Raw genomic sequence first — 19,103 nt, 5'->3', positions numbered from 1 at the left:
CTGCTGACCCTGATTACTGAGAAATGTTTGGGTCTTGTTCACTGTATCTTGCCCTTTTATGTCTGCTTTGTTTTGTTAATGGTGGGTTCAGGACTTGTGGGTTAGCTTAATGAAGCAATACTGTATTATACTTGTTATGGTGGTGCTTTCCTCATTGAGTTGTAGGTTGTCTTGAAAACTTACTAAAGCAAATATCAATTCCTTCTCGCTGCAATAGGGGGAGCAGTTGAAGCGGAGTGGTTTGAAAGGCCAATCTAATGAATCTTTTGATGTGCTGCTCCGGGGTTGCAAAAGGTTAGAATTGCTATGCTTTTCATATTTTGAACTCACACTTTTCTTGGTAGTTGATGGGGTTATCTTGGCAGTGCTACTGAAATGGATAATAAACTCCAGAAACAAGAACAGTTGAAGAACCCCAGATACAGAGAGATGCGTATGGATGAATTGTATCCTGTCAAAAAGGCTAGGACTTGGATGCCTTCTGTAAAAGAAGACTCCAAGGTTCTCAATCACTCATTTTACTTTTTTACTCCCGATTTCATTGGTTTTATTCTACATTGATTTTGTTGAAATTTATGATATGATACTTTTAGGTTTTTGTGCAGTGTTTGTTAATTCGTTCATTTGTTTGTGCTGCAGGAAAACAATGTGAAAGAGCAACTCAATAGCCTAAAGAATGTCTCTTTGATTACAAATGTTGCAGCCAACAAAAGGCAACAGATTGTGTGGTAAAATTCCTCTATGGAATTATTGCTTTGGCGCAAGCTGAATTTCTATGTTTCCTATAACTTATGTTTTTTTACTTTAATTTCTCAGCAGTGAACAGGACAATACTGCTTCAGAAGTTACTGATGATGTTAAGGTCCAGTTTTGTCAAACAGTTGAGAAATGCAGCCAGAGTAGTTTTCGCAGTGTCACGGAATTGTCAACTGGTGGTGAAGGATCATCAAGCTTGGCTGCTATTGATATGGTATGGCTCATTTGGTAATCTTTGATCTCCATTAGATGGTTCTTTCTTTACATGTTCCTTGTAAGCTGATGCCAGCTTTCAATAGAACAAAGCACTGAAAGCACTGGCAACTTGTGAACCATTGCTGGGGCGATCTGACGAGTCATCTGGGAAATCTGATAATCCTTCACCAAGTGGGAATTTCGTGTCTGAGTTCCATTTAACCGGGGAAAAGATTCCTCTGGACCTATGTTTGAAGACATATATGAGACTCGTTTCCTCTTCCCCAGTAACATGGTGAGCCTTGAGCTATTTCAAATATTCTTGAGCATGTCGCACTAGTAAGAATAAAGTCATGTAGTGGCTGATTTTCTTTCAAGAATGCTAATTGTTAGTTCAATGTATTTGATTCTCCTCAGGCATCTTGGCATCTTTGGTAATTTTTTACTCAAACCATTTGACAATGAAGCTAGATGTAAAATTTGCTATACATACAATTGGATCTGTGCTCTTTTTCCTCTTTTCTTTCTCTGCTTTGAAATTGGTCCTTTCTATTAAGTTTGCCTCAGTCTATTTGTTTCTATTTGCCATTCTAGGTTTCATAGGTCAATCATGGGCAGTACCTACAATGGCTTGCCTCAGTTGAAATCGCCATCTGGTAATGCGTTAAATCATGATTCAAGCAGTAGTTCTGGGTCTGCAGTGATCCCCCAGGTGCTGAATTCCTTAGCACTGCACTCATGGGTTCATCCTCAATCCACTCTGCCACCCTTTATCATTTCAGCGTTGGCAGCATCAGGACAAGACATGGGTCTGTTAATCAGAATTCCCGAGCTATGCTTTATTCTTTGCCATCTTTCCTTTTTAGATTGTGCTAAAATATCCTCATTTTGTGCTTTCAGCTGAAGTTGATTTCTTAAGAGATCGTCATTCAGCATGGGAAGACGCTTTTCGAAGTCTGTACTTTATGCTTCGAAAGAATCTCTGCAACATTTTCTATGGTAATCCATTTTTTTTCTCTTGATTTGGATATAATTTTAACTCTTTCTTAAAAACATTCGGTCCTAGCGAAGACAAGTCAGATGCACTGACAAATTGCGGTGCGAGATACTGCTGTATCTCGTATTAACTGCTTTTTACCAGATGCATGTTGGTGGTCAAGTTTGCTACAGAGATATGCATCCTGCTGCATTTGTTCTTCATTCACTATTTCGTGTAGCATAAACTTTGCTGTTAAGTTGTCTGTGTTAGATTCATAATCTCGACAGATTGATACTCTAGCTCTACATTGAGAAGCATAGACACATGGAAGTCAATTAACACCTGTAACCGTAGATGCATGAAAGATAATTATTATATAACATATGACATTCTCTTTTCTTTCCCCTGATGTATAGCTTGCTTTGTTAAATTTGAAACTGAAATTGATTATCCATTTTATTCAACTTGCAGTCTGTACTTCACAGTTTGTGGTATTGTTTACTGCTCACGGTGGCTCTGAGGGTGCCAAGCGCTCATGCAATGGTTATATCACACAATCAACTAGAAGATTGAGAGCCTTGCTTAAAGAACTTGTAAGATTCCCCTCCTTTTGTCACATGTATCTTTCTTTTACTAAGTTTGGTTGTCAGGAAAATCTTTGATATGGACCATGCTTGGAAGAGCAAACAAGAGATACAAATCTCCCTACTGATCCCGATGGGAACCTAGGATATATAAAATGAAAAGGAAAATGTGTGTTTCGCGCTACAGGATCCAGTCTATATGATGTCTCTTTTCAGGACCTAGGCAGAAAACAAATTTGTACACAATTGTGATAAGGATTTTGTATATTCTTTATTTTTCCAACAACTAGAACGTAAAAAAATGTGCAATTTTTTTTTTTAAAAAAGATATTGCAGACTTTGGGCTCTATTGCTTTATTTACTGCATCTGTAGTCATTTGCTTACTCTTGATCCTTCTTACATACCTAGTCTGTTAACTGGCTGTGTTTATTTTTAAGATCACTAAAAGAGGTGGAAGCATGCAGATCCTGGAAACACATAGGTTTCTGCCTCTATAGTATTTCTGAACATGTTTGTGGATTAGTTGCATGTCTTTGTTCAGCGGCTTTGAAATGAAGTAGAATCTTAGCAATATTGGGCATCAACTAGAGTGAGGCTGCTGCTTCTGATAGGAAAGTGTGCTCAAGCTATATCTGGCCATTTATAGATGATGAATTGAATGACATGTTATATTTGATCATTTGATTGGACTAGAACTATGAGCTTCATAGTATACTGCCTGCAAACGTCTAACAATGCTTGAAACATTTCAGGTTTAACTTCAATGGTAAACTGAAATATACTGGTTGAGTATTATCATCTGTGTTTACCTTGTCGTGTTGTGAGAACTCTGAGATGCTTGATCTTCGTTACTTTGTATGATTTTGCTTCAAATATGTTTTCCATAGGACATTAGTTATTCCATGCCTCTTTGCCGAAGTAAAATGGAGCAGGTCACTACAGAAGATCTTGTTGAACTCTCAGAGATGGAGAAACATAACTTAGGCCAGGTTTGTGCACCTTCATTTTCTTAAGTATCCTGTTTCTCTTGAAATGCTCCACTCTGTGGTTGATTGAACCATGTGTAACAAACACATGCGACTGCAAAATGTATACCTAACAGATGATGTGGTTTGTGCACCTGTTTAAACTATGTCCTTTTGGGATTCGAATCATAGCCCGACATTTGTGTGAAAGATATTGGAATCAGGAGATTTCCGTTGATGATAAGGAGGTGGCTTGATGATGCTTCAAATTGTTGTGTATCCTGTTCTTAATTGTGCACACATCACAAGCATAAGGACACATCACTGATTTTATCCGTGCGATTAGCTTGGAATCTGCACTGAATTTTGGAATACTTTTCTGATTCCTGGTTACTTATGCAGACTCGTCACCGAAGCTCGTTCTCAGACATAGATAATACTCCAGAGTCTTTGTTGGCTTTTATCGGAAATGAGAGCATACATTGCTTGTATGACCTGCTGTTAAATTATAGGTGGGTATTAGTCTTTCATTTATTTGGTGATGGCTTACAGTAGAATAACTTCCAATGTTCAAACTTTCACGGTGTTTGCTTTGGTTTTTCCAATGATCATGCCCAGGTCGTCTCTGGGATTTTTGCCCACGCTCGATGTTCCTGTATTATATTCACCAGTGCCATTTCAGAACGCCGCACTGTCCTCTCCCGAGGTGAGTCTTACATTTATGGTATGGTTTCTGTCATTTTGTCATCCCTCTTAGGTCATGACATTCCCCATTCTTAGTGACACTGTAACTGTTTGAGAGTATGCAATCTTTATCTCCAGATCAAGTGTACAGAGATGGTAAGAACAGAACATACAGGTGCTGCACCTATGAGAACGTATCCACAAGACAGCGATTACGGGAAAACAACATCTCACGATCGTTACTGTATGATCGAGATCAAGGGCGCATATCTTCCTCCGTGGATTATTAGTAATGTCTGCTCTATTGTGGGTTCTGATGGAAGAGACTTCGAAGCCAGGTAAGTCCAAAAAGACGATCTTATTCGGCAAAATGCCGAATCTCATCAAAGAAATCCAATTATACCCACCCAGTCTTGGTAACCCAATAATGAGTCATTTAGGATATATAACAAAGACACAGACTGGATCTAAGTTATGTAATGAAACCAGATGCTTTCAATCAAGAGATTGGTTGTAGAGCATTGTAGATGTTAATGTTGCCGTTTGATGTGGAGTTTCAGTTTTGTGACGGAGCAAACCTCAAATGGATTAAACGTAGCTCTTCCAGAGAAAACCGACCCAGAATCCCGAGCCGTAGAAGGCAAAGGACGAACCAACGACGTGTTTGGCATTACTGGAGCGACGTTCTGCCATCAGCTCCGGTCAGGCCAACTAAAAAGCTTCAAGTACTGCAACCAGTCTTACATGGTTTCACTGTCCCCGTTGTGATTTTCCAATGGTTTTGTAATTTATAGTTTTTTGGATGGACACTTAAACATTTGGTGTCAAATGCATCAGAGAAGCATTTACAAAATTTGTATTGTTAAAAATACAACACGGAGGTGTCGTCCACGGCCTGGGACGTGACGTACACGGCGTTCAAGATAGGCGACTTAAGCGGTAACGACGAGTGTCGGATTCCGACATGGTGCGGTGAGTTCGGTCTGTGTAAGAGGAACCAATGCAATGCATGTCCCACCGACAGGGGTCTTCTGGGTTGGGACGAGAGTTGTATGGCTCCGACATTAAGGACGTGTGACCCAAAGATGATCCATTACTTCAAACTGGAAGGCGTTGACCATTTCATGACCAAATTCAACGGCGGTTCCTCCACGTCGGAAAGTGCTTGCGGCGACAAGTGTATGAAGGATTGCAAGTGTTTAGGGTTTTTCTATAACCGGAAAAGGTCGAGGTGTTGGTTGGGTTACGAGCTAAAGACGTTGACTAAGACCGGTGATTCTTCTCAAGTTGCTTATATTAAGGCGCTTAGCACGAAAGGCAAGGCTGATGTTTGAGATTGTGTGGGGCGTGGGGTCATAGTGATTGGGCTTGGGCTTTGTGGTTTATCTTGTGTTGGGCCTAGCGTTTAGGCCCATTTTACTTTTTTTTAAGACCATTTAATAAACTTCCATGGGTCATGGCCATTGTTTTCTTTTCTTTGGACTATTGTTTCTCTGCCATTGTTTATGAGACCCAAGTCATCTAAAATATTTTAGGCCTTGGACTATAAATTTTTTGAAAAATATTAAAAATACAAATTGAAACACTTGTTCTCTAAAATTTTGAACAAATTCAGATTTTATACCATGAGATTATTCAATGTTAACAAATTAATTTTTTTTATTATAATGTTTATAATTTTATTTGAACCAAATCATTATTTGAACATTTAAAAGCAATTTTACCAAACTACTTTCTACAAATGATTAAAAATTAGATATAAATACACTTAAAAGCAATTTTAAAAAAAATCTAAAATATTGACAAAAAAATATAACTCTACCTTAAAAATATTTTAAATCTACTAAATTTTTTATCATCTCGAGAAAAGATGAAGTAAATATTTTTCCTTTAGATATTATAAAACTCACTTTGATATTATTATTTTTTAATCTATATTGAGATATTCACTCTAATAGGACACACCAGTGTAAAATGCACAAGAGGGAATGGCCAAAACCAGATGAAACAACCATGTTGTAATATGCCACGCATACCGAACACAATCTCGTAACACCACTTTTCTTGTTCATCCAAAGCCACGAAAAACAACACGGTCGGAAAAAGCAAATCAGAAGCTACAGAGACAGAACTCGGAAGGTCATAACGAATACAGATGCGAGAAGGGGGGTGGATACATACAGAGAAGGGTTTCATCTTCATTTTCATGATGAGATTTATCTTTTTGGTTCAGTCACTGTCTTTCCTTCAAAGAACTCTCCCAGCAATCTTTCCAGATCCTCAGCAGTGTATCTTATGTATTTCTGCGAGGTTTTCCCGCTCTCGACCAGCGGCCTGCAAATCATATAACCATCCGCCAGCCAACGATCTTTATACACCACATCTCCATCATGTACTTGCGTTCTTGTTCATAATGTATATTTTCTCTCTAAATAATGCTTATTAAAGCTTAATCACCGAAAAGGGCGTACCCGAAACGTTTGGCGAATGATCGATAAGCAGGTAACAATACTTCAGCGACTGCAAGCCTCAGGGACTCTCTTAACTCGGTGTCCGGGACCGTCCATTGAGACTGCCTTTGATGGAGCTCTTCGAATTGCATGTTGAACATCTTGAACCTGATGCACATCATTTCTTCGATTATGTCACCATAAAAAAAGAAAAACTATAGAGTTGCGGTCGTGATAGATCGGTTTTCTTTTCCCAGTAATTTCTGAACCTCTCTTTTATCAACCCTCTCGAAGCTCCGCTGCTGTTTCCTCCATCACCGCCCACTGAACTGCCTCCTCCACCGGATGAGGTTAACCCTTGAGCAGATAGGCATTGCAAAATCTACAACCAAAAAAAAAAAACTTTCGATTTCAATTATGTGATTCTAACATAATCACAGATTCCATCCACAAAAGTTGCCTATTCCGTGTGATTTAGTCATTGTGCTTAGCAAAATGCTTCTCATCAAGTACAAAGTGTAGAACATATTATGCTTAAAACTAGATCTTATATGAACTCTTCAAAGCTCTTAGTCAGTTATATATACACACACCTTTGTCCAAGCGATCCTTTTGTATTGGTTTGCATGCTGTTGGACAATACGCCTATGCCGTTGAACCCAGTCATCCCCTAACAAATCCTTGGCTTCTGACCTGAAAACGACATCGATAAACAATTGTTATCAATCGGATGCTGATTTAACTACTACAAGTATTTCAAAGAGAAAATGCAACAGATAACTTACCTGCGCACAGATCTAACCATGTAATGGATGTTGTTCATGAGGAACAAGTGTGTCAATGCAGGATCTCTGTACTGTTTGGATTTCCCATCCAAATTGTTCTGGAGGGCTTGCATAATCCGCATCGTTACAGAAGCTAACTGAGAATTTGAGTCATCTCCGTTCCCGTATTCCTGGAAGAGCTGCTTCAACGTCGACTGGTAGCTGCGGAACAGGAAAAGAAACGATAAGCGTTAAAATGGCAAGAACATATTCTCTCTCTGTCACACAATGCAAATGACAATCAAAATCGAAACATGCTAACAAGTTACCAGCTAATTGATTCATTATGTGTATATGTGACTACTGAATTTGAAATGAATCTGGAACCCTAAAGGCTTAGCCTCTTCAGAGAATTTACAACAGATGGGATGCTGGACATAATAATATGTTATAACTATGAAATATAAATGGTAAAATTAACAAAAACACATTGAAATAAAGAAAACTACACGTGTATCCCATGGTATCACATGCTCTCATGAGATGCATGAACAGAATAAAGAAGAGAACGTATGCTAAGAGAATGTATGATCGGGCTTTGAAAAAGTTGCAGAATAAATGTGTCGCCCTGACCAACCAAAAGGGTAGACGTAATCCACTAGACTTACTCAAATAAGAACTTCACGTAATTGATGACATAGCTTGTTAATGGATGGACAGTCCCATCTAGAACTGCAGTCTTAGTAGCATCTTTTTCAACAGCTTCTTCGAAATCACCAAATGTTTCCTGAGCTGTCTGTGCCAGCCGCTTTGTCAAGCCCATAGCAGAATCTCTAATTTCAACGCAAGCCTTACCTTTGAAAATTGCTTCCATCTGTCAAACAATACAAATTTCATGAGCTTGTGCACAAAACCGCTGTCATATATTATGTCGTCTAGGTGGCCAAGCTCAAGTTAAATTCGATGATTCGATCACATGCACTTATAACGTAAGTATTTGGTATGCAAGTCATGTAGTTTACATGGTATTTACTGTAACATCTTGGCAAAAAAAATGGAAAATGCTAAGAGTAGAAAAATAAACATTAGTTGAGTGTCCACAAATGATTCTGGAGTACATATTTCAGCTCACCAGGTCATATATTATAATTAAATAAAGGTTCCAACAAAAGAGTCCCGTGGTTGCAAAATGCAGAGGAAATTACAGAAAAATGTGCGGCCTAGGAACACAGATAATTTCACACAATCGCAAATTTCAAAATGACTGACATTATGCATGATCTTATTGTTTATATGTATGGTAGATAAACGAAATGATTGAACAATGTCAAAATGTACCTCAGAGTGAAGCTCTCGCATTATCTCATACATGTCTAAAAGTACAAACAACTTCTCTGGGGATCTCTTGCTCCTTGCTATAGCATCCCCAAAACTAAGAAGCATTGAAACACTGTTTGCTGTAACATCTGCAAAACACTGATCACTGAGAGAATCAAAGCCTCCAAATATCTGGTCACACACTTTTCTTTCTCCAGCAAAGAGTAATTTCACCTGTTCAAATACATCAGGTAATCAGGAGCCGACATCACATGTCAGATATTATTCGAACTTCCAACAGCATACTTACAGCAATGCGCATGAAATGGATCCAATTTCCAATTTTGGCCTCCAAAACTTCCCACTGCATCCTTTGAACATCCTCCTTGCTAAGCTTTTCAACTCCAAGTTTCCGTAGGCTTTCCTCAAGAACAGTCGAGCGTGTTTCTCTGAATAACAATGAAACATAGGAAAAATTTACAATATTTCTCAAAACATGTAACACCATGACATATACATGCCTGGCGAATACAAATCTGACAATGTGTGCAGTATCACATATTTTCATATAGAACAAACAAAATCCCTGCATCACATTCTGTGGATGAAACATTTGATTTAGCATTTCACGATCTCCAACTTGGAAAACATATCCCTTCTCCCATCTTACAACCAGATAAATCATAGGCTCAAGAAAAATTTTTGGTGACTTAAGTTTGGCAAATTCATATTTACATTACCATTCTCTCCAGTTCAACTTGTGAAATGACTTCAGGATCTTAAATTTTAAGCCAACGCCTTCTACAAATCTGGAGGTGGCTACCTTGATAGTAAATGAATGCCGAAACATTTAGTGTGTACTGATTGTATGATCATATGTTTCACGGGAAACATGTCCCAATCAGTTACTTCAGCTCGTGCCGAAACTTATACTACCTAAACTATTCCAGAAGCATGATTTGATGATAAACAGCCTATTCCAAACGCATGATTTGATGAGAAAGAGCTGCATTGAGATTTTACTTATATATTTTTAGCAATTGCTGTTGGTGACCAGCTTGAACCATTTGTTGAGCTAGATCATGCAGAAGCGGCAAAACCCTCGGGGGAATGAGAGTTGGAAGTGTGTAAGAAGCAGTCTCTGAGTCATTGTTATGATGATCAGTGTGGGAATGGGAAGTTTTGCCGCCTCCATCCTGATCTGAGGATGGTCTCAGTGAATTCGGAAGGCCATCAAAAAGCTGATCAGGCTCCACAGCTTTACTGAGAACATAAAAGACAAATGGAAGGATAAAAAGTAACAGCTCTAGCATAGCCAAGATCGATTTTCAAAACCACTGTTGTAAACCATAAAAGAGAAACGAGACAGGAAAACTCTTATACGAATCCACAATAGGTATCTACCACAAAGAATCTTGTGCACAATGTGACAGCGCATGGAACCATGTTTTTTGGTCTTAATAAGAAGAATCAAACTCCAGTAATTCTCAAGTTTGAGACAGAGGACACGTATATCTACACAATCTGTAGCCATGTTTGAGATTTCCTTCAGTTAGGGACAAGAGCACAAACCTGTAAGAAGCTAAGAGCTGCTTAAACTCCTCTTCCAGCTTTGACTGTGCTTTAGCAAGCAAGCCATTTGCATGGTTCAGGACTCCATCACTACTTTTGAAGGTCTTATTGCTGCTAAAATAACGAATACTTTTTCTGAGTTGAGCTATTGCATCTAGATAACTTTCCAGGTCCTCGTGTGGACCCTTGAGAATTTTTGTCTCTGCCTAGAAATGAACGAAGAGCACCATCAGAAATGATTTCAGGGGGAAGTATGAAATCACAAGTTAGATCCACAACCAAAAATGGATAGATTTCCAAGATAAACCATGCAGTTGAAGCTATGCATTTCCTAGTATGTAAGAGAATCCTACATTGAAACTTGCACAAACCTTTCATATATAAATCCTAGGTATTGTTGGGGTTATATTCACGACATATAAATTCAAATCAAGGAACTTAGAAAATCAAGGTAACAGGGTTTTTCTAAGGATTGAACACAGGAAACAAGGAGCACCTACCAATAAGAAGCATCATGGTCTAAGCAAAGGACCAATCTCCCACTCTCTTACCAGCAATAACTGAGAACTCCGTTTCTTTCAAACTATTACTTTATCATGCAGAGTGAAGAAGATGACATGAAAGAACACATAAATCTCATAATCTGAAGCTGGCAGCCCGCATTCAAAGGTTTTTTGTTTAAAGGAACAGTAGAGTATGAAAGTTGATCTACTAAGAGATATTGCTAAACAAAAATCAATGATTCAAATCAAGTCGTTTAAGTCAAATTTAAGTGGGTCATTACAAGGAACGAACCAAGGCATATACAGCACAATCAAGACCTCTTTTCACAAGCTAAACGAAATGTCTAAGTTAATGGAATTATGAATACCAAAAAAACTTACTAAACTTATATAGAACAACCAGATATTCAAATCCAAATCTAAGATCCACACAATTGAACATCATGAACCAAGGTTTTCAAGGGTTGAAATTAAGTCCACTAATCCTCATTTTTGGAAGCCATAGCAAGGATTGAGCAAAGGTTTGATCCAGCACAATCTAGGTCCTCTTTTCACAAGCTTATCCTACTGATATGCAATCTTAATCTGGGCAATAAGACTGAACACCTACTAGTTTATACATAGCAACTCAAATACTAAAATCTAAGCCCTGATTCTCCAAGATTATATGAAATTCCTCAAGATATCAACTTCACTTAGCAAGATGAGCAACATGGATGTATAAAACAAACCTGGCGAAGAAGATCAAATTGAGCCAATATACCCTCAGCAGACTTGAGGGTCCGATCGATATTCTCATGAGCTTTCCTTATGGAATGAGTGCGAATCTAAGGATCCAACAAAAAAAAACAAACAGAACAGTCAAAACCCCAAGCGAAATCCGACGAAACAAAGAAACCCCAGATCTGCAAAAGGATCGGAGCTCGGAAAGACCTGAGTGGGACGCATGGCGGTTTCTAGAGCAGAGAGGCGGCTGTCGAAGGAGCCCAGGATGGAGACGACGTTGTCGGTGATGGTTTGGCTCCTCTGAAGAGATTCTCTCATCATCAAAGCTCTTTCACTGAGCAAATCCATTCTGCTTTCGACCCCCATTGCCATCCGAGAAAGAAAAAAACAACAACGAGGAGAGCAGATTTGGGATTATATCCGAGAAGACGAAGAAGGGAAAGAGAGGTTTAAATGGACTTAATGGTCAGAATGCTTGCCTATAATTGTAAAGGAACTTGCTAGTTTTTTACCGGTTGATCATGCATGGAAAGAGAGAAGACGAAGAAGGACTTCGTCAGGTGGTGGTGCTGGTGGTGTGGTGCTTCACCGCTTTTGCCAGCCTAGCGCCCCCCCTTGACCCTTCCAGCGACTCGGTGTTGCGTTGCGTTGCGTGTTTCCTTTCTTTTCTTTTCTTTTCCTTTTTTTTTTTAAAAAAATATCAGCGAAAATCGTGGTTTTTATCTCAGTATTCACTATTCAATATGTGTAAGTATTCACATCACAACGCATATAATATGTATACGTGTTAAAAAAAAAAATTGAATCCAATAAACTATAGTTATATGTAAATTGAATTTTATATGAAAATTAAAACCTACAATTGTTAAAACATATAACGTCGAATTATATTTTTGAAAAATAATTCTTTTTAGTAAACATTTAAATATAAATCATTTGAATAGAAATCGAATCCAAACTAATTTTATATCAAACAAATAGATATATTTTTTTTTATAAATTTAAAAGATTCAAAATCATAATTCTCAGTGGATATATATTTTGGTTTTAGATAGTTTTTTTATTTATTTTAGATTAAAATTCTGATTTAGCTCATTTGTTTAACCATTACGGATGAAGTGTCTCATCGTTGACTTTTCAAACGAGCGAGATACACGTTCCTAATAATTACAAGACTTAAGAAAAACGTTTTTGAATATTGTTTTTTGCTTAGGATATTAGAAAACAAAAACAACACTATGAACTTCGAATAAAACCCCCAAACTATACAAAATTGTACAATTTGGTCTCCAAATCTTATTTAAAAAAATAAAAGAAATTCGTAAAAGAATCCCAAACTTAGCGTAAGAGAATTTTGGAATCCTTAATTCCTTCATAATTCTCCATATTTTTTAATAAAAATTTAAATAATTTTGTAACCAAAGATTTCTTAAAACGTTGAAATGTTGATTTTTTACGTCAAATAATTGTTTACGATTATTCAATTTTCATTATTTCTAAATTCTGATTTTAAAAAATCCATCTATATCTTTCAACACTTTCGGTTCCAGATGAAATGTGAGAACGAAAATAGAGATATTTTATGGAAAATTATTCATAACATACTATGCCTAAAAATTTTGTGTATCTTGGGCTCTGCTGTGCTTATTTAAGATATTTGGGGCATTTTAGGTATTCTTAGGAATAAAAGGGCTATTTAAAAATACTCTTAAAAGTTTGGACTTTTTTGTAATTTACCTTTTTAGCTTTTGATTTGGGCACCAAATAAATTAATAAAACGTTTCTAATCTGACAAAATATTAATTATTTAATGTCTCCTGTCTTACATCCCCTTCAGCGATGCGTCTCCTTTCTTTCGAATTCTCCGCCTCTTCATTTCCTTCGATTTGAGAATTTTGCAGTTTCTAATCTCCGGAGACGAAGCGATTAGGGTTTGGGATCTCAACTGACGGCGGATATGGCGGAGAAGAAACAGTGGGTTGTGATGGTGACGGCGCAGACGCCGACTAACATCGCCGTGATCAAGTACTGGGGTAAGAGAGATGAGGCTCGTATCCTACCCATCAACGATAGCATTAGCGTCACGCTTGATCCCGATCATCTCTGCACCGTCACCACCGTCGCCGTTAGCCCCGCTTTTGATCACGATCAAATGTGGCTCAATGGCAAGGTACTTCTTCAGAGTTTCCTATGATCCATTTTTGTTGAGCTCTGATCTTTGAATCTGTACCCCTAGGTGTGCTTCTATGGTTTTATTGGGTAGAATTGAACGATCTTATAATGCTGTTCATAAATGGAGGAACTCATGATGTATACTTGGGAAGGATTGGCGAAAATGGTTCAATGTCGTTTGCTTCATTCTTTATCTCAACACTTCAAAGATGCCAACTTGAAATACTTAATAGCTAGTTTCGGTTGCGTAGGGTTCTTTTGGCTAATCTACAACTGGGCGTCTGTGTTTAAAAGGATGATTCCAAGTGGTTTGGTTCATGGGTTTTCTTTTTATCTTTTCCCCCATGGTTAGTATAGGAAATCTCCCTTTCCGGAAGTAGGTACCAGAATTGTTTACGGGAAATTCGAAATCGTGCTGGTGATGTCGAAGACAAAGAAAAGGGTATCAAGATTGAAAAGAAAGATTGGGAGAAGTTGCATCTACACATTGCTTCTTATAACAACTTCCCTACTGCTGCTGGCTTAGCATCTTCAGCTGCTGGATTTGCCTGTCTAGGTATTTCTCTTACTCTGTTTTGTTGGGTCGTAGCTTAACATGGAGGCATCAGAACTATATTTAGGACTCTTTTAATTACCAAGGAATATTGGAGGAACCTCATGATATATTCACTCTGTAGATACACTGATACAGAGGTTTTTGGCTGTCTAACATGGGGACTGCATGACAGTCTCTGGTTTGTTCTTGTCTAGCGTAGTTTCTCTACTCTGTAGTTCAATGCACTGTTCTTTGTTAAAATGAAGTCCTACATCCAAGGCAACATTGGCAAAAGAAAAGAAAATGAATAACGGAGGGAATATAGTACATTGCCTTTCGTAGGCAAATGGAACACTGTTCTCTTTATCTTTTTCTCTCTCTCTCTGGCTTTTTCGTCCTATCTTAATATTTAGGTTATTGGTTTTGTTACTTTTAGGTGACATTGCCCCTTATGCTTGCCTATAATTGTAAAGGAACTTGCTAGTTTTTTACCGGTTGATCATGCATTTTTAAAATAACTAAACACAGTATATGTCAACTGCTCTATCTTTTTTCCAGTGTTTGCTCTTTCAAAGTTGATGAATGTAAATGAAGATCCAAGCCAACTTTCTGCTATAGCCAGGTAAGGCTTATGCTACTTGTTTTCCTTATAGTTTCATCTTATCGTGTTATTTAGTATTTTTCCCGTTTCCATATTATGTGCTGCTGTTTGATACATTTTCTGTTCAATATGATTATTTTTTATGCATCAGTTGTATTCTGAAAGTCCCGTGTGTTGTTCTGAACATTGATGCTCGAGTATGTCTGGTTGTGGGTTCTACATTAAATTAGGTGGCACTTGCATATGGTAATTTTTCATTTCTCCATGTAGGCAAGGTTCAGGAAGTGCCTGCCGCAGTTTATTTGGTGGATTTGTCAAGTGGACTATGGGAAACAAAGAAGATGGAACTGACAGCTTGGCGGTTCAACTGACAGATGAGAAGCACTGGAATGATCTTGTTATCATCATTGCTGTGGTATGCATCTTGCAAATCTTTAATACAATTGACTATTAGTTTTTATATCTGAATTAATCTTGTTATCCAATCTCTTGTTCATGCCATCATGCTCTTTTAGTTCTCTTTAACACTTCCCTTTGTGCTACGATTTGAATGAACAACGTGTCTGGATAAGTATCCTCTGTGACTCAGTTTGACTTGCTATAATAGCAGAGGCTGCGCCACCCTATGCACCCTCTTGTGTCATAACCATGGCGAAGACAGGCTAGAAGCACCGCAAATTTTACAATTTGAAGTATTTGATGTTATTCTGTTCTGAATCATTCCCATCACAATTTTATCTGCATCTATTTTCCTTGTAACTCTTTTTGCTTGTGTTAAACCAGGTGAGTTCACGGCAGAAGGAAACAAGCAGCACTTCAGGAATGCGTGAGAGTGTTGAGACAAGTTTGCTCTTACAGCATAGAGCAAGGGTACGTTTTGGTCTTGATGTTTATTGATAAGACTGTAATTCCTATAGGCAACACTTATTGATTTCAGGGAGCATGTATTGAATCTGAAACCGTGTTGTAACTAAGGTTCAATGTTTTGTTCTTCATTTCTGAGTTTGGGTGGGCAAGAGGAAGCCCACTGAAAAATATCAAAGGATCTTTAAAGAATAAGACCCTTTGTCTTGTTGCTCTGTTTTGTTGATATTTCAGGATGTTGTGCCTCAACGTGTTTTGCAAATGGAAGAAGCCATAAAAAATCGTGATTTTGCATCTTTTGCACAATTGACATGCGCTGACAGTAATCAGTTTCACGCTGTTTGCTTAGATACATCTCCTCCCATATTTTACATGAATGACACTTCCCACAGGTAACTCTTTTCTTTGCAGTTGCTGGTTGTATTTATAGTTAGCTCTCAGAGTCTTGATATTGAAGAGCTGTTAACTGTTTTCCAGGTTAATTAGCTTAATCGAAAAGTGGAATCGTTCTGAGGGGAGCCCTCAGGTATGGATGTTTAGTTTGCAAGCCTGTACTGCCTTATAATTTTTAGTACGTTTCACCTGACATGCGGGTCAATCTCATCAGCGGACTATGGATTTCAATTTTTGAATTGGATTTGGGTATTCCACCTAGAAAGTGAGACTGATCTACCTCTTATCTTGACTCTGCTGCGAAATTGGCTGATGGGTTCTTATTATAAACGGGACAGGTTGCTTACACTTTTGATGCGGGGCCAAATGCTGTCATGATTGCACCCAATAGAAAGGTGGCAGTTCAATTGCTTCAGAAGCTGCTCTTCTGCTTCCCCCCAAAGCCTGACACTGATATGAATAGGTGAGACAAAACTCTATGATCGCTTACCTTAGGTTCCTGAGTTAACTTGAGCGTGGAAAAAAACTAGAAAACAGTAATTATGTTTTGGAAGAAGAGTTGTCTTTGCCGTCTGACAAATAAATGTTGCCATTTCCTTTCTTTCTCTCTCTCAGTTACGTCTTAGGTGATAAATCGATTCTCCAAGAGGCTGGATTTGAAGGAGCAAATGGTGTGGAAGGTCTGCCTCATCCACCAGAAATGAAAGAAGGGGAAGTGAGCTATTTTATCTGCACCAGACCTGGAAGAGGTCCTATTGTGCTTCACGATCAAACCCACGCGCTTCTTGATCCCGAAACCGGCCTGCCCAAGTAATCAGTTCTCCTCGTCACTTCCGTTTGTGCAGCAATCCTTTTGTGTTGCTTACTGCATTTCCGAGATTCTCCATTCAATTTGTCTTGGAATGTTTGCTGCAAATAGTCATATCATTGTTCTCTAGTGCATTGTACTTCAATTGGATTCCTTGTTGCTGGCATCTTCCTCCCAATAAGTGGTGATGACTTGTGCTCCTTGGCATTGTTTCTTTAGATGCAATCTGAAGTGTTTCAGTTTCAGACTCTTTGAGGTATTAGGGTTCTTGTTGGGTTCAAGGAAAGGTGGGTTCAATTCCATTTTGGTTTTCCTCCTCTTCATTTGATTTTTTTTCCTCCTCGGTCTATCCAACAATGGCTGCTGTGGTTTCTCTACATGAATTACAATTGGATCTGCATAAAATATCTCCACTGTCAGATGCCCTTTTCATAGTGGAGTTGGTCCATTGTTCTATTGCTTTGGTGCATTGGAGAAAAGATTTTATTACTGTTGATTTTAAATGACCACCCGTAGTTTCAAATTCTAGAAAGTTTGCTGATGAGATTAGGAAAAAAAATGCAAAATTTATATGAGTATAAAGATTAGTTTATAAATTTATAAGAGTACCGATTTTTCTCACTGATAATTTTGAAAGGAGTTTGCAATTATGGAAAATTTCATATGAATACAATCATTTCGTTTTTGTAAAAAAATATAACATATGTTCGAAATAAGAAAATATTTAAAAAAAAAATGTTGCGTTTCGTTCTAAAAATGCGATTAATTTCCTTATAATTTTTTTTTTTTGTATCGAAACAATTAGGTTGTTAATTCACTTTTTTTTTTTTTTAACAGATTGGAAATCCATTCGTGATTGTTTGAGAAAAATAATAAGAAGATTGAATTTAAAGATTAAGAAATTTGGATATATAAAGCCTTCGTCAACGGAACATTTCCAACTCATATATGTATATATAGATAAGGCTTACACAGAGATATATGACGAGCTAACAATCATCCATGCAACCTTAATATAATAGTTTTCTTGTCTGTTGGATCCCATTCCCTTGCCCTTCTCCTTTCACCTTAGATCTCTCCGAGGATTTTCCTTCGCATCTATCCATTTACCAATAAATAAATAAATATCGACAATCTCCTAAAAAATTATTCAAGTACTGAATAAAACGAAATTGATGATACATATATGGATGGATCTCCAATAGTAGAATAAGGGCACGTGTGTTTAGCTCCACAAAGATTAACCTTAATTATTTAAACTGATGTTTATAAATTTAATGAGAGTTCATTTATTATTGAATTTACATGTGAGCCTCAATAAATCTAAATTACTAATATCTTGCATCTTTTAAGTCGTATTAATATCAGATCCGTCTTCCATATAAGAGAAATGAAAATCAAGATTAGCTCCTTACATGGGCAAGGATATCGAGATTTGCACGAAGGTTGATGTACTCCATCTTCACTTTCTCTAAAAATGTCAAACATCTGCAAAAATTCACATAACAGATATCATAAACGGTCGAATATGAAAAAAGACAGATATATTTACAAATAATATATGCTATTGGGCAATTGCATATTGCACCTTTCTGCATCCGTTTCTTTGATGGCTTGTAGTAATTCACGACAAGCTGCTTCCACCTTGATACCTCCAATACTTACATATGCAACAAAACAAAGAAATATTAATCCATGTTAAAACGATCCTAAATCGTTCATATATATATATATCATTTGAGTTGATCATGTAATCATATAGAACATTATCATATCTTGAAAATTATCACCTCAAGTATTGCTAGTCTTGAGTATATATATATGTATCAAACTTTATGATCATATATAGAGAGATGACATTCCGATGAAAGAAACATTCGATACGTACGTTATATCTTTTAATTTTCACGGTTTATTTTATCTGTACGTGCATATAAAGTAATTCTCAAAATACTTCCATCAACGCGCCAAATTTTCGCGTGTACATTTTAAATCACTTTCGAACGTTATTGTTTTTCTAAATTAACATCTTGCATACAAACTAATTTATCCGCGCGCAAATTTGGCGCGTAATCTTTTCAAATATTTTTTTCTTTCGGTGTACATGAATCGATTCGTTGGATGATATGATGAACAACAAACCATACATCTATAAGTGACTATGATCGTTATAACTTATATCCAACCTCAAATATATATATATATATATATATATATATATATATATAAAATAC

The 19,103-nt window shown here is 37.4% G+C and overlaps 5 protein-coding genes across 10 annotated transcripts in view; 3 read left to right on the top strand and 2 right to left on the bottom strand.

The window, feature by feature from the left end:
* Positions 1 to 5,088, top strand: part of LOC104824220 — a 6,684-nt gene extending 1,596 nt beyond the window's left edge. For 3 of the 4 annotated variants that reach the window (XM_010556229.1, XM_010556227.1, XM_010556228.1), the window contains exons 4-16: positions 218 to 294; positions 366 to 501; positions 640 to 728; positions 817 to 970; positions 1,056 to 1,246; positions 1,546 to 1,760; positions 1,852 to 1,950; positions 2,402 to 2,523; positions 3,403 to 3,504; positions 3,883 to 3,992; positions 4,099 to 4,186; positions 4,303 to 4,502; positions 4,725 to 5,088. In XM_010556229.1, coding sequence (XP_010554531.1) covers positions 218 to 294; positions 366 to 501; positions 640 to 728; positions 817 to 970; positions 1,056 to 1,246; positions 1,546 to 1,760; positions 1,852 to 1,950; positions 2,402 to 2,523; positions 3,403 to 3,504; positions 3,883 to 3,992; positions 4,099 to 4,186; positions 4,303 to 4,502; positions 4,725 to 4,932 — 1,791 coding nt within the window. In that variant the 3' untranslated portion in view covers positions 4,933 to 5,088. The remainder of the gene's footprint in view (positions 1 to 217; positions 295 to 365; positions 502 to 639; positions 729 to 816; positions 971 to 1,055; positions 1,247 to 1,545; positions 1,761 to 1,851; positions 1,951 to 2,401; positions 2,524 to 3,402; positions 3,505 to 3,882; positions 3,993 to 4,098; positions 4,187 to 4,302; positions 4,503 to 4,724) is intronic. The other variant, XM_010556230.1, reaches the window with a different exon arrangement.
* Positions 5,031 to 5,639, top strand: LOC104824584 (epidermis-specific secreted glycoprotein EP1-like; the record flags this gene model as incomplete). Its single annotated transcript, XM_010556680.1, has 1 exon — positions 5,031 to 5,639. A coding segment is annotated over one exon (468 nt), but the record flags the coding sequence as incomplete, so codon positions are not given.
* A 511-nt stretch (positions 5,640 to 6,150) lies between these two features.
* On the bottom strand, positions 6,151 to 11,937 carry LOC104824219 (exocyst complex component EXO70A1). Of its 3 annotated transcripts, XM_010556223.2 has the most exons (12): positions 11,704 to 11,937; positions 11,502 to 11,597; positions 10,268 to 10,473; positions 9,719 to 9,958; positions 9,006 to 9,144; positions 8,717 to 8,929; positions 8,047 to 8,252; positions 7,400 to 7,600; positions 7,208 to 7,307; positions 6,884 to 6,996; positions 6,636 to 6,782; positions 6,151 to 6,498 (listed from the first exon to the last, which is right to left on the bottom strand). In XM_010556223.2, exons 1-12 carry the CDS (start codon positions 11,866 to 11,868, stop codon positions 6,381 to 6,383), a joined length of 1,944 nt encoding a protein of 647 aa, XP_010554525.1. In that variant the 5' UTR covers positions 11,869 to 11,937; the 3' UTR covers positions 6,151 to 6,380. The 3 variants fall into 3 exon arrangements, with proteins under 3 accessions (XP_010554525.1, XP_010554527.1, XP_010554528.1); XM_010556225.2 differs by lacking the exon at positions 9,719 to 9,958; XM_010556226.2 differs by lacking the exons at positions 11,502 to 11,597; positions 11,704 to 11,937 and adding an exon at positions 10,768 to 10,798 and having other exon boundaries at positions 10,268 to 10,469.
* Positions 11,938 to 13,314: 1,377 nt separating this feature from the next.
* LOC104824218 (diphosphomevalonate decarboxylase MVD2) lies at positions 13,315 to 17,171 on the top strand. The gene is made up of 9 exons (XM_010556222.1): positions 13,315 to 13,666; positions 14,026 to 14,224; positions 14,762 to 14,825; positions 15,075 to 15,219; positions 15,588 to 15,674; positions 15,903 to 16,060; positions 16,146 to 16,194; positions 16,400 to 16,524; positions 16,677 to 17,171. Exons 1-9 carry the CDS (start codon positions 13,454 to 13,456, stop codon positions 16,873 to 16,875), a joined length of 1,239 nt encoding a protein of 412 aa, XP_010554524.1. The 5' UTR covers positions 13,315 to 13,453; the 3' UTR covers positions 16,876 to 17,171.
* Positions 17,172 to 17,789: 618 nt separating this feature from the next.
* The window catches only part of LOC104824217, a 3,083-nt gene continuing 1,769 nt past the window's right edge, over positions 17,790 to 19,103 (bottom strand). Inside the window, exons 4-6 of the mRNA XM_010556221.1 lie at positions 18,458 to 18,529; positions 18,285 to 18,357; positions 17,790 to 17,967 (exon numbers count right to left, since the gene is read on the bottom strand). Coding sequence (XP_010554523.1) covers positions 17,938 to 17,967; positions 18,285 to 18,357; positions 18,458 to 18,529 — 175 coding nt within the window. The 3' untranslated portion in view covers positions 17,790 to 17,937. The remainder of the gene's footprint in view (positions 17,968 to 18,284; positions 18,358 to 18,457; positions 18,530 to 19,103) is intronic.

Source organism: Tarenaya hassleriana, unplaced genomic scaffold (genome assembly GCF_000463585.1).
Source record: "Tarenaya hassleriana unplaced genomic scaffold, ASM46358v1 Cleome4, whole genome shotgun sequence".
NCBI lineage: Eukaryota > Viridiplantae > Streptophyta > Magnoliopsida > Brassicales > Cleomaceae > Tarenaya > Tarenaya hassleriana.
The sequence above is the reverse complement of the archived record's forward strand: the minus strand, read 5'-3'. Positions and strand labels throughout refer to the sequence as shown.